The sequence below is a fragment of the Danaus plexippus genome, chromosome 15 (assembly GCF_018135715.1).
Source record: "Danaus plexippus chromosome 15, MEX_DaPlex, whole genome shotgun sequence".
In the NCBI taxonomy this organism is placed as follows: Eukaryota; Metazoa; Arthropoda; class Insecta; order Lepidoptera; family Nymphalidae; genus Danaus; species Danaus plexippus.
Window position 1 is genome coordinate 6,745,538 of NC_083547.1, and position 14,896 is coordinate 6,760,433.

General features: G+C 37.7%; 1 protein-coding gene across 7 annotated transcripts in view; it reads left to right on the top strand.

Annotated features, from left to right (window-relative positions):
- The window catches only part of LOC116766247 (protein sprouty homolog 3), a 47,970-nt gene that overhangs the window by 18,477 nt on the left and 14,597 nt on the right, over positions 1 to 14,896 (top strand). For 4 of the 7 annotated variants that reach the window (XM_032656042.2, XM_032656041.2, XM_061522979.1 and 1 more), the window contains exon 3: positions 4,349 to 5,381. In XM_032656042.2, the coding sequence (XP_032511933.1) occupies positions 4,406 to 5,020 (615 nt within the window). In that variant the 5' untranslated portion in view covers positions 4,349 to 4,405 and the 3' untranslated portion in view covers positions 5,021 to 5,381. The other 3 variants (XM_032656040.2, XM_032656045.2, XR_009752934.1) reach the window with 3 other exon arrangements.

Sequence of the window (14,896 nt, forward strand, 5' to 3'; positions counted from 1 at the left end):
AAGAGACTACCTCGAAATGATCCAAAGCACATTGTGAATATTCACGTTAAAACTCCTTCTGTGAATAAAGTGTTCTACACTACAACATGGCGTCGTTTTCATGGTGGCCACTAATAAAAGGCGGACAATTTTGACGTTTCTTAACAGATAAAAAAAAATTAAAGTTTTTTTTTATCGAAATATGCATATTTTTTTCAATAACAAATTAATATTAGTATTATAAGAAAATTCATGCTATCCAGTGAGTTTACTCGTAAGTAAAACTTTTCGCACAGTGAATTTTTGACATGCGATTACAGATAGTCAATTAATTCCATGTGTATAATACACGCAGACATCAAATTACAATATCTCGACGGAAGTTCGACAGTTAATTGGACAAAAAATAGTCCTATCCGGATACGAGATGGTTCTAAAAAAAACTCTGCTTTGCACATGTCGATGTAATGTTCCGGTCTAAAAAAAAAACGTCTGTAGATATTAACGTTCTTAATCTTGACTACCATTTATAATTGATGCTCCTAATTTTCTATACTCAAGTATTTCCATTTAAATTCTAATATTGTTTTAATATAGACATAGTAAACACATGAATATAGGACTTTACATATAAAAGGTTTTATTGTAAAGATACGTTAAATATAAATTTCATTAGTCTTGTTTTGTTAAAAATAAAGCGAAATATTATATCGTTTCCTCTGTAGCATTCACAAGCTGGTGGTCGGTCATAACACAGCCGAGTTAGCAGCTCACAATAGAACAAGCAAAACCCAGGTAAAAGTTTTTGTACCACCCATTCACCTTGCGAAAACCGTCTTACTTTAAATTAATGTAATAACGTCTGACAGCGCATCCATTGACAGTTTTATTGAGTTTGTTTCATAAACAAGCAATAAACATGCATAACATTATGAACTATTGAGGTAAATGGTGATAAGTTCTATCAATGGAATATAATTATAGTCTGTCCTATGGCCGAGGCGATCGTTCGATATCAGCGTACTTCATTACATGAGAGATTGCTGTTTTTAATATTTTCGCTCGGAATAGTGTAAATGACGTGTTACATAAGCGGTTCATTCGATTTAGCTGTAGTAGGCAGTAGTATGACATCAGGCGGTCCCGTATGGTTATAGCGTTATCGCTCGTCCTTGACACAGAGACGCTGCGTGCACAACGCGCCTTATTGTCGCTGCAACCTTGCGGAAATCGCTCTCTTATATATTTAATTGATACTCCGGTATCAACGACCAGTCTACACTCTACGTACACTATAACATCCACCGAGGCGGTGTGAATACTCTGCTAGCCACATAAGCACACGTGTAGCTGTAGTATGCCTTATCAATGGGGAGTATTTTTAACTTTAGATGTGGTAGGATCGAGATGCTCAGCAGCAGGACGAAAGTGGGCGGCGTGGTACGACTCTCGCCGACCGGAAACCTAATTCCCGGATGCGGCCGCGGGGGATCTCGCCGGAAGCTCGATAAACGAGCACATCCGTTGCCGTCGCTCGCGCCGCAAAATTTGGCACCGCGAGCGCTCGCAGCCCACTTCCGGCCCCCTCCCCCCTCGACGACCCCGTTCGCCTGCGAAAATAGCGGCCGACCGCTTCGTGTACGCGGTTCATTCAGTATGGCCGCCTTCCATTCATAAAAAGGCGAGGCGCGTTATGGGGGACGCGGGCGGCGGGGCGCTGCTCTCCGCCGCCGCTCCCTCGCCCGACGCCAGTGCGGAATGTGCCAGCGAATGGAGCGGTCGTTTCGTCGGAGCGTAGCGCTAACGCTCCCGGTTTTCCATTAAAATGTGTATAAGAATAAGTGCAGTGAATCCGCACGAGTTCGGAACGGTCACGAGAATCGCCGTCGTCGAGATCGGGAGTAGAAATCAACGAAGAACTTCACCGAGGAAGTGAGTAGCGGCCATATTGCAGTGATAACCGCGCGGCGGGCGGACGAGAATCGAGGCCGGTGCGTGGGCCGCCCCCCGCCCGCGCCAGGTGCCGCTCCGGGCCGCGCCGGTCTTATGAGCCTTCCCGTGGATTTGCGCGACCAAAATTCGGTGCTTCTGCCGAATTTCGGTGTTTTGGCTGGACCGATGGCGCAGGCCCGGTGCGGTAACCCACGGCTCAGTGTTGTGTGTGGGCCCGGTGAGGCCTGTGTAATGTGTCCTTGTGTCGTGTGTGTAGGAGACGTGTGGCCGTGGAACGTCCGCCTCGTAAGTAGCACGACGTCACCTCGTCCGGGATGTGACGGGACGCGGCGGTTTCGTCCGGCTAGATGTATAGGGCGTATCACGTAGGCAGTAGGAAGTACTAACTCGGCTCGTAAAAAACGAGAAACATGTATTATGAGAGCCGTGTGGATCGGGAGGCAGACGTCCTACACGTGCGCCCGCGCCGCCTTCACACTACAAACGAGAACCTTCCAACATTGAATGCTTTTCATTTACGAAACCGCCTCAAACATCATTAGACTCAAATAACCGTTGCGGATGTGATCAGCCGTACTCGAGAGCGAGCTCCCGCAAACGGTCATCGTCGTACCATAAACGATATTAAAAACTCATCAGTTTAGAAATCTTAAAATAAGCAAAAAAATATCACTAAACAGTCAGATACATCCAGTTACATCGGATCGTATATTTGTTCATAGTATTTTGATATTATAGCAACAGTCTAATTTCAACGGCGGATGATAAAGGCTAAGCAGATAACGTATAGGTGAATTGTAAACAATACACGGCGCGTATCAAAAACTGACGCTCGCCGGTCAACATGTTCGTAGTGGTTTTCTATCGAATGTAATTTTCGTGTAATAAAAATCAAAATACGTGAAATCTTTATCGGTCCACTGTATAATGCACGCCGGTCCGAATAAGTGATATAGCGTTATTATATAATAAACCGGCGTTAATGGTTTTCATTGGCCGACTAATTTGGAATGTTGTTAAATATATTCTTATCTATGTATGTATATCCGTATGAGGCGGAATGGCATTTTTTCTCTCGTTCATACCGTTCATTAATTTCCAAGGCGATGTTTACAATCTCGCATATTTCATCCAGCACAAACTTACATCTCACACATCTGCTGATAATATAAACTCGGAGACTAAATATAACTTCGCTACTTTGTTGATGCATGAAAGTCGAAAAATTAACAGTAACGTCTAACAATACGGGCACTACGTGAATGTGTCTCGGCTTTATTTATACATCCTACCAAGTTCTTTATATATATAATCGCTAATTCGTATTCGTGTGACAGATTAAAATTTGTATATGGAACGCTTTTTTAATCGTGTACTTTTATCTACACATGATCACCCATATACATAGCCTATGTGCATGTACACAGTAAAGAGATTAAGTTTTTATTGATAGAAACCGAAGTAAATTAAGCCTTTTGTGCATATTAAAGACTGTCATATAATTTAATTTTTTTGTTCCTCCTCCTACTATTATGCTGTGAGCGTACAAAAAAATCATTATAATTCCATAAATTTCACTACACTTATGTATAATCTGATGTTTTATTTTAGATCTATCGATGTTATTTATAGACTAGACTTTAAGTCAATAAATTAGAATTCATGTCAATTTTGAATTAAAATGTATTCTAAATTCAAATAAGTCGATATTCAAAATCTGAAGACATCTTAGGCGTAATAATGTCATAACAGGTACGTGTTAGACTTGTTATACATTGAAATGTACGTCGCGAAAGAATAATGGTATTTGGAATACGGAAGCATTATTTGTTTAAAAACGTTATCTTAGTGATTGAAACATTGTAATTATATGAGACTAATAAGCTTGGAAGCTGATTGTATACTGGTGGTCGTCAGTAGTGGTATGATATACTGAATTATCTCGAAATAAACGTCTCGTTCTCCATCATATATATATAGTGTTTGATGATATAAGTGAATAGCGAACAGATTATTTTTAGAGCTCAAGGTAGAAGGTTACTTTCTCACTTCATACTGGTGTTGCTGCAGACTGAACCGACGAGACTCGGCATAGATGACCGAGACTAAATTGTTCGGGTGATCTCACTGAGTTCATCAACATCCCACAGAACTCATTCAGTTATTGCTCGAAATAAAGGAGCATACAACGAAAGGTTTTAAAATCAATCCGTTGTCTAAAAGGAAAAGACGAGATGAGATACAACACCCCTCCAGTAGAATGAAACTTAGATCATGTGTGGCTATCGTCTGCTAATATATGTTGTCCAGACGGACAAAACGCGCAAGTCGAGGTTCACGGCGGCCCTTTAATATTAAGTATCTTCGCATCATCCTAAGGGTCGAACATTAACTAGAACATTCTGTCCGTCCCCAGGTGGCCACGATGAGGGAACAGGAAGGCGACGGCCCCGAGAGCCGTTAGCCGGACTCCATGGATGAGTATGGCGGGCCGGCGGCGCCGCCCCGGCCGCCCAAGACGAGCGCGGCCCGCGTCCACCGCGCGGCCGGAGCGACCCGCGCGGCGCCCGTGTCGCTGCTGCGGCCGCGGCCCGAGGCCGAGCGGGAGCCGAACGCCTACGTGGAGGGTCCGCGGCGAGCGCCCGCCCCGCCGCCTCACCGTCGGCCGGCCTCGCAGCCCCTCAAGCCGGTGACGAGCCAGCCGGCCGGCGGCGCGGACTCGATCGTGTGCGGGCGCTGCGGGCGGTGCCGCTGCGAGCAGTGCGCGCGGCCGCGACCGCTGCCGTCGCGCTGGCTGTGCGGCTCGTGCCTGTGCAGCGCGGAGGCGTGCGTGGACTACGCTTCGTGCATGTGCTGCGCCAAGGCCCTGTTCTACCACTGCGGGAGCGGCGAGGAGGAGGCGGGCGGCTCGGAGTGCTCGTGCGGGCCGCGGCTGGCCGTGGTGTCGGCGCTGGCCGTGCCGCTGCCGTGCCTGTGCCTGTACTGGCCTCTGCGCGCCGTGGCGGCGGCGGGCGCGGCGCTGTACGCGCGCGTGCGGCGCCCCGGCTGCCGCTGCCGCGCGCCGCCGCCCTCCTCCAGTATTATCTAGTCCCGCGGCCGCCTTGTACAAATATTTATTCGCCGGAGTGCGGACGGGAGGCCTCTGCGTGAGGTAGTGCGGTGCGCTCGCGAGTGTTCGTCTCTTGTATATATAGTCGTATGGTGTGAATGTATGTGAACGTGTCGACGGACGCCGAGAGTCTCAAATTTTCTTGAGACCGAAACGTGTCATAGGAAAACGCTGACGTTAGTATTTTGGATTCCACACAGATCCAGAAAAGATTAAGAAACGAGATATAGAGTATACTTATTAAGATGTAGATAATTTACCATTTATTTATTAACTAAATTTGTATTTATTTGTAAATAAAACGACAACATTATATTATAAATACGAATGTTTACTACAATATTTGTTTTCTTTATACATAAAATGTATCTGACCAAAACCTTGTTACAATGCGACAGCCTTAGGTTAAGTATAAAAAGACAATAAACTACCGTCAGAGATGAACAGGTCAGGTTGTTTTCAGCTGTGTTAGAATAAGATATAGGGACAAGACACTACATATATATAATTTTATTTGGACAAAAGAATAAAAAATATAGTATACATAAACATATTATTTCTCATATATGCTGATTCTAAACTTAAGTCTAAGTCTAAGTAAGAACTTCCTAGCGATGCTATTTTTTCAAAGGAATGGCAATGGTCCACAACAAACATCCCAGCATACGTTATATAAATAGTAAGTTTATGAAGTCGACAGACGGAAGTGACGCGCCGCTTCCTTCGACGACGGATGCGCTCCTGTCGCCTTCCTGTCTTATTTTATGACTGGAATGCACTATACGATATAGGAATATAAACATCGATGCACAAAAAAGCACAGTAATACAATTTGAATGATACACAATAAATTAAAGGACGCAAATATTCGTCAGAACTATTCACAGGATATATAGTTGGTGCGTACTTCGTTTAAATTGGGGCAACAGATGTCGACAGGCTGCCGACGACGTTTGATGGCCGGACGAACGCTGGCATGTGATAAAAGGAATTATTGCCTATTCGACTAACAAGAGATCACGACTAGAACGAATGACCCTCAGCGGTATGGTACGGAACAGGTGTTACATAAACTATATGAAATATTTTATAACAATAAAAAACAGTACTGAACAATGTCTATAAAATTAAAAAAAAAACACATTAATTGGCTGTATGGTGAAGATACTTCGTCGTAAAATGTGTATGTTTTAATTTAAAAAAGTTATAGTTGATATTATTTATATCGTAAAGAATGATTTAGGACGTGATTGGAATTGCATCGGTGAGCAAGATGTGTCATTAGCCCTACAATGTATGTTACCTCGAAATTGCTCTCGATATATTTAGATCCTGGTGTATCGAGCGCCTCTTGTACAACACCTCAATATTTACAACGCGCGTAAGCGTCACATCGAGAATTTTAATGTGTAATATTTGCGACCGCAGGATCCGTTCTCTACGAGAAATAAACGCACGACATTTCTGTTAACTAGACGCAAATCTAGCTAGCTGATGTATTACAATAGATAAACCTGTTTGCCTCGTCTGATTTCATGTTTAAATTGAGGAAAAAAAAAGCTATAATCTCCCGTATAAAATACGTCGACCCAGGGCACTTTTGACCTACGCTTCATGGAAGATGGATTATTCGTGTCATTGTGTGAGCTCGGGGAGGTGGAGGTGCGTCGTGGCGCTTATATTCGTAAACATTTCACTGTCAAATACTATCGATCGCATTCCTTGACCTGTGGCCCCGGCTGCATGATGCAGTGGCATCATGATTGTTCGACAGTCAGGAGATGTGCTGGTCGATCCGTTACGGTAAATCAGTGCTATATATCAGACAGGCTACCAGTATTTCATACTAATACGAGAAGTAACAGGTTGTACAGGCATGATAATGTAATATTATTATTATGGATATTTTAATAAGACTTTAAAAAGGTTCGTACGTCAACTCGACTGAATAGAGTACATATGAAAATAAACATAAAATATGACTCAGATATTTTATTAATTTTAAAAGTATAGCGTTATGATAAGTAGTGTTCTATTAATAAAATGGTCTTTATCATTCGACGCCGCGTTCACGTAGCCAGAGGGTCTGCTAAATATTGTACCTACCACTTGACGCATTACGCTTTGAATTTTAAATATATGTACTAATCATTTCGATCTCTTCGTATAGTCAAAACTGCCTTTGTCAAACATAGAATATATATAAAGATTTAAGTGTGAAAAAATCAACTAATTACGTAATAAACACCATAATTCTTAAAACTGGTTGATATTTGGCCGTTGTTAGCGCATCATTTGCATTGCAGGCGCAAGTAGATAAGGCGGGTCACAACGCAGGAAGCGGCACTTCAAACGGTTCCCGATGCGATGATAACGTCCATGAAAATTGAGCAACCGCTCGCTTCGTTGCTAACCTATCTCAAGACCGAAATTAAACAATTAATGAAAGAAACATGAGTAATCTATTGCCCGTTTGATGGTCTTAATAGCCACAATAGATTTTGACGTGACTCGCAATTTAGCGCGAATTCGAAACACCTGCTAGTGTCAAATGAAGTTCAATTCCTATTTCGGGTTGCCATTAATGATAATTAAAATTGAATAGGAAACGAAATATTCTAGAACAGTGGTTCCCAATCTTTTCTTGACTAGGGACCACTTTGTATTCTTTGTTATTCGCATGGGACCACTATGTAATAGAAAAATAAAATGAATGACTAAGAAAATAAATTTTAATAAAAAACTCAATGTATTTAAAACGCATTTATCAACAAAAATATGTTATTAAAACATTAATAAAATTTAAAAGAGTTTTCAATTCGTTCGCGGACCACTTTTTAAGTCCCGCGGACCACTGGTGGTCCGCGACAACAGGTTGGATACCACTGTTCTAGAAGGACTCGTGATTAAGATATTTTATTATTTTGATTGCGTATGCGGTATGGCCATTCTCAATAAAATTTTCTACTTTGGATTTATTTAAGTGCTTGGAAATAATTTAGTACATAAAATGATAAGACTTAAATGTTACCTGACGAATAATCAACACAAGAACCCATACTTAATAGCTACGAATGACTTTTCTATGGAAATATTTAAAATACAGGTTATAGGTAGTCAGCGGTCGGGTTCAGTCGGAACTTAAGCGGTTGTTCGTCTCCCATTTAAGATTCCTGACGTCAAGCGAGCACATAAACAGTGTCCGCTCAACGAAACCATAAATCGATTCATTCATAAGACGTTTCGCTTCATCAATCAATCGTCTATAAATAAAAGATGAAAACGCCGCACGGGTAAGGCGGCTTCCACTTCGCGTCCTGACGTCAGCTACAATAGATGTAGTATTTTTATTCGATTCTGAATATAAACTTTTGAGAAAAATTACATTACGAACAGTTCATAACAAACAAGTATCTTACTAATGGACGGCGACTCGCCGCTTCAACGTAGCCGGTGATAGGTATTTTGGTTTGAATCCATACTACCGATAAATCTTATTCTATATTATATCGCGTGGTTTACGAACGGATTTATTTTTAATTTACACGAATTAGATTCTGCAGCGGCAGTGGATCAGAATGAAAATTAATGAATTTTTTTCGTTTATTGGAGTGTCATTCTTTTTTTGAATTTAGAATGCATAGGTTATTTCATAGGCTACCACGTTAGTAATTTGCGACAAACGAAATTAAGTAATTGTGTCAAAATTATTCAACAATATATAGTGAATACGACATTTTTTTCTGTTTATTTTTATTTTCCCTGTGACGTTAAAATAAGCTCTATGATTGTTAAGATTTTATGGTTAACAATAATATCACGAATATTTAGATATTTAGACCATCAAATTAAATTTACTCGCACAGATCTTAACTTCAAAATGGTGGTTTCACTATCGTACAATGAATGCTACTATTGCAATTAAAATTTAAAAATAAGTCTTAAATGAATAACTCAAAATAATGGAGATAAGCATCCCAGACGGTTTTACAACACTCGTATGACACCATTAGCTTAAAGCCGATAATGATAACTATGTCATTTCGACTGTCGAATTATCTTAAAAGAAATCCGAATTAGCGTTCAGAACTACAGTCATCGGTTGCCGGTAGATAACATATGTCCCCATTGTAGCGTCTGCCTACGCGACGCCGACGTCTCTCGTGCCCTGCACCATTAGTATGAGTTATCATGGCCCACCTAAATACTGACAGTTTTAACGTTTCTCATTCATCGTCGTTGTCGTATGGCGAATATAAGTCTTCGAAATAGATGTTTTAGATACAAAGTCTTGAAAGGAGTAGCACGCCTTCGGGATAAATTGTATCCTTCAAGATAATTATATAAGTAAGTACTACATGCTATGTAAAAGTTATATGACTATGAATAAAATTAGAAATGTGTAATCTTTTTGATCATTCTTCATTTGACTGTTTAAAGAACAAAGATACTTCTAACTAAAGCTATCTTTTGTGAATATTGTTCTAATAATGCATTTTTGGGTATTAAGATCCAGTTCCATAGAAAAATATAGAGAAGACGTGTGTTGACGAGATGCAGCTGAAGGTTTCAGAGTAATTTCTCCGTGGTTTTGTGTCGGTTATGGATTCTACTGACCCAAATAGAGTTTTTTCCTTAGCTGGACAAAAGTTATTAATTGGAATTTGTTAACGTGATATACACCAAACGCATAAACGTTTCACTAATTTCATGTGAGACTTCTTCAAACTCTTCTATTTTCTTCTACTTCCTCGACCAATCTTTGTTTTCTTTATCTCAAAATGTATTTTCTGTTGGCGTTTAAAAGTCAAAGCGATGAAAAAATGTCTTACAGCGCGGTTTGAACAGTTAGTTTTAAAGTTATCAATCCTAACAGTTATCTACCATCAAAAGATACAAATTGTAAAAATGTTAAAAGATCTACACCATTTGTGGTCTGACAAAAAAAAAAAAAAATATTAATACAATTCATACTAAGGGTACTAGCAGACCATTCACGCTAAGTAATAAAATAATAATCTCACTTGTTATACCGTATGTATTGTTGTCACTTTACTTTTGATATTGTATCTGTCTGCTGTATTTAATTATAAATATATATTTAATTTGAATAAATAAAACGTCTTATTTATACTTTACAGGCTAATACAATATTAGGTTTTTTTTAAGTATAATTATATTGCACTACTTAAAAAAATAGTAAGAAGTAAGTATAATAAAATTAATATTTCAAACTTGAATAGAATTGTTGACTTGTAAAGAATTCATGAATCACAAATGGCAACATTAAAATATCTTTCATAAATACGCTCAAAAGGACTCGTATCCAGAGCCGTAAAAACATTTACAAAAAAATAAATCTCATAAATACGAAAAAATGTTGAAATTGACAGATCACTTCTGACAGTTTGTTTACTTAACAAAAAGGTACCGGTGTCACCTACGTACATTTGACGATGTTTAAAGTTGTAATAAATGATGATTTAGCCAGTTCTAATACTTATTCAATAAAAACATAGAACAATTATTAACATTTAAGATGACCGTTAATAGATCACCTTTTAAATAATATTATACAATATTGGGGTAAAAATCTAAATTCCAAGTAGATTGCAGGTGTAGATGTCATTTACTATTTGATGCAATGACTCAGTTTTATCAATATAAATTTACAGTGATGGTTTTATATTAGAACGAAAGTAACAATTTTAGCATAGAAAACTTTGTTCGATGATTCCGGAGGAAGCTTGTGTTAGTATAATCCGTAAACTGTGAAGTATTTAATTGAACAGGTAATTTTATATCGTTGGAAAAGACACGATCTATCATCTGTTACATACACAAGTTCATCAGATTGGAACAAAAGATTTTATCACGATTGTATTACAGCTAGTGGCTATCACTCATATCAACCGCATTTGTGGCATTGTGTATTTATGTGTTGCGTGTGTTTGTGTGTATGATTTTGTATGTGTGTACTGTGTAGTGGTGTCGAGTGTCAGTCGGGCAGGAAGAGCTCAGGTTAAGACCGATAATTGTAAGACGACACAACCCTAACGTGTTTTGATACATCGGTAAATTATATACTCTTAATATTCTATTATAAAGTACCGTCTTAGCATATTTTTTTTTAATATTCCACAAAAAGGTTTTATATCATTATTTTTTTTTACAAAGAATTGAAGCGTCTAGTTTCGTTAATCGAACCCGACGTGTTATGTGTATGAAATAATGAAGCAGCGATATCAGCGTCCTAAATCCATAATTTGCACGATTCAGACAGATTCCAGATCACAGGAGATAATAATAAGAGCGTCCGTTCCAAATAACCAACATCCGGCCTTAGTTTAGAGTAACATATCAATTTGTTTACTTTTTAGACGATAACAATTGATTAACCGAACGCATGAGATTGTTTACCATTTGAATTTCAACATGTCGTATTACTTTTTATAATACTAACTTCGTAGAACTCCCGTTCCTAACGACATTATTGTCTATTTTTAATAATTTACACATACCGGGAGCGATATAACATGTCGCAAAGTTAATAAACACCCTGTCGACCCTTAAATAATCGTATTATAAAAAAAACGTAGGTAGAAGTTGTTATTGCAGATTCAAAATATATATATATATAACGTATATTGTTGGTTTGGAAAATGTTAAAGCTTTTTTATTCTCATTGATGTTACTTATCAGTTGTTTATAAAGTAAATATGATAATTAATTAAATGCAACAATGTTGTACAGATATAGTAAAAATACAGCGTATATATAGATATATGTACTTATATCTACAATGATTTTTTATATAATTCGTTTTGTATAACGAAAATATAAACACATTTCTTTAACATATTGAGATGTAAGACTTTCGCGTGTTTTGTTCGTTTAAATGAAACTAATATTTTTCGGATATACTACGCGTGCTTTATTTTTTATTAAAACTACATACTCCCGACGTTTCGGTTACTTTTCAGCAACCGTGTTCACATCTCGTCTGCCCGTGATAGCACGCTTAGTATATCCGAAAAATAATAGTAATAATACATTTCTTTAACTTTAACATTGTAACATAATAATATGATTCGAGTTTTAATATTGTTAATTTCATAATGTGATCCCAAAATAGGTGTGCTGATTAATAATTAACTTATATGAAAGCTAAAATATAAGCTAAAATCAAAAAATATTTAAATCTAGCCCACGTTGGACGTATCGTCACCAGCTATAATCATGAGGTAATTACAATATATGACACCAGAGCGTGTTTTCATTCATAAGGTGTCTCACCCACGCAGCACCCCTCCTTTTCCATTTCTCTCACTCCAAACCCTATATAATACGTGCTTAGTACGTGTTTGCCTCGTCACACTGAACACGAATAGTTTTCAGTATTGTCATTCGATTGTATTAACGAAGGTTTCGTAAATATTTTAGTTTGTGAAGATCCAGGAATGAAAAAAGTTAACGCTGACGCTATGACGATCAAAGCTGGGCGTTATGATATTAATATATAATATATATTATTACTAGGAAACGTGATCAATTTATTCTTTCATACATATTAACATTTAACCCGGCTGTGATTTACGTAAAACTACATGACGTAATAGATTTTATGAAAGTTACGTCATTCATAACATCGACGGAGAGTCTGTCTGTAACTTACGTCACCGTGGAAAGCCATAACGAAACAGCTCTGCGTCAAACAAAATTATGTGAGTTATTAAATGCAGCTTAGAGACGGTTAATAGTAAGGTGTTATATATCATCCGGTGAACAGTTCAAAGAAACTAAGAAGTTAACTTATCGCTAAAGCTATTTTTATCTCGATATTTATATCTAAAAACATAATTATAATAATGTTAAATGTATCATGTAAGCTTATTCTCGCAATATTATTCACGAGGCTGAATGTTACGATTGAAATCAGATTTTTAATAAAAAAAAAAACAAATCATTTGTAAAGTTTATTAAGAAAACCTATTTACTTGCTGTATATGAAGTAAGAATCATTGATATTGAACTTAAGAATGAGCTATTTTTATCATTCTGAATTTGTTGGCTGAATGTAATTATGCAAATGGCGGTGTCGCAGCGAAGTCTTTTATGAATGAAGAGGGTTGAAACACCCCGCTAACCTTGAAGGGATATCCCACTCTCTCGTAAGTTCGTTGTTTAGATGAACTAGGGACAATATTACTTAAAACGTTTCAATGTCACAAAAAAGTCTATGAGAGCTTTTTAAATTGAAACTTTTTGCTTGTTAATTTTAACAGATAAGAATAGAAATCGTTACCAAGTATTACGAGCGGTATGCACTAAGCAGGAATTTATGTATTTATACTAACATTATAATTATATCGTTTGATACAGAATATTACGATTTGCTGAAGATCTCGAACGAAGTTGATTTTATGCGATGAAAATTAAAGTATTGAAGACGAAAAAAGTATGCAGTGAAGTATATTTTTATTATAATTGTAATTAAATCATAAAGAACAGTCATACATATCTTTAATTACAGTATAAGTAAATAAACTTAACATAAAGCAGATTTTAGACACTAGTTTCCGCGTGGGCGAATTAAAAACCATATTTTTTATGCTATGGCCTCATTCGCACAGGAATTGCGAAATATTCTGCCAATGTCAACGTTTTTATTTGTTGTACGAATTATAATCTTGAGTACTATGTGGAGGAAACACGGAGGAGTTTGTCGAATGGAATAATGGCGTTTATTTGTTTTTCTTTCTTGTTTTAAACCATATTAATTTGCACGTATCCCCAATGACATTTGTGTTATAACCATTATAATTTATAGCCATTATGAAATCAAAGACTCCGTTATCAGAGACTAAACAATTAAAGTAATATTAGTCTTGATAATGAGAAAATCTTAATAATGCTAATAAATAATAATTAAGTCCTAACTGTGTGCAAGGACAACAAGTAAATTATCATCAATGTATCCTTCAATGCGCTATTGTATGTATTGATTACGAATCTTATTTAACGTAGATATAAAATATATAAACTAAGTTATCTGTTTTAATTACAAATGGTACATTTTTACTATAAGGTATTGGGAATTTTTAAAATATGACTGTGATTTTTTGTAAATCTTAACTTTATGTCATTCTTTATAGAAGTCTTAAGGTGGTAATGGTGTCTATCCATACTTAAATGTCTCGTTAAATATGAACGCGAGTGCAGCCGCGTTAAAAGCTTATATATATTATAACAATAAAGCTGCAGTGTTCGGCCCGCTCGGCTGCGCGTGCGACGCCCCGCAGGAAACAGGAAGTGGACTAACCGCGCGTTTCCGCTCCCATTCGCCGCCGGACGCGTTCTTTCATTCATCAGGACTGCTTATTAATACATTTATATTGCTATAACATAACATTTTAAACTAGAATTCGACATTCAGTTATTGAAATGTTTCCTTTATTGTATCAAAAAAATACCCTAACCTCACACTGAACCAATCTTATATTTGAGCTTTATATTTTATCATACAAATGTTTATACGTATAATGTTTGATCATATTTGTTTGTATCCTACTCTTATCACTTCATTCATTCATCTCACTTGATAATATAGTTTAATAAACCTAACTTGGTACTGTTCGAGTTGAGTTCGACACTGCGAGCTCGTGGTAAGGCCCTGTTATGTCAGCCCTGTAACGTATTTCATGCCATTGAAGCAACATCATCTAGTCCTACGTTTCAAGCGAGCCGGATACGCTTTACGAGTATTGTTTTTTAGCGTATATCCGCTTTAATTGCTATAATTATATTCGACTACTCGTGACCATCACATCTATTAACCCTACCATTTATATCTCT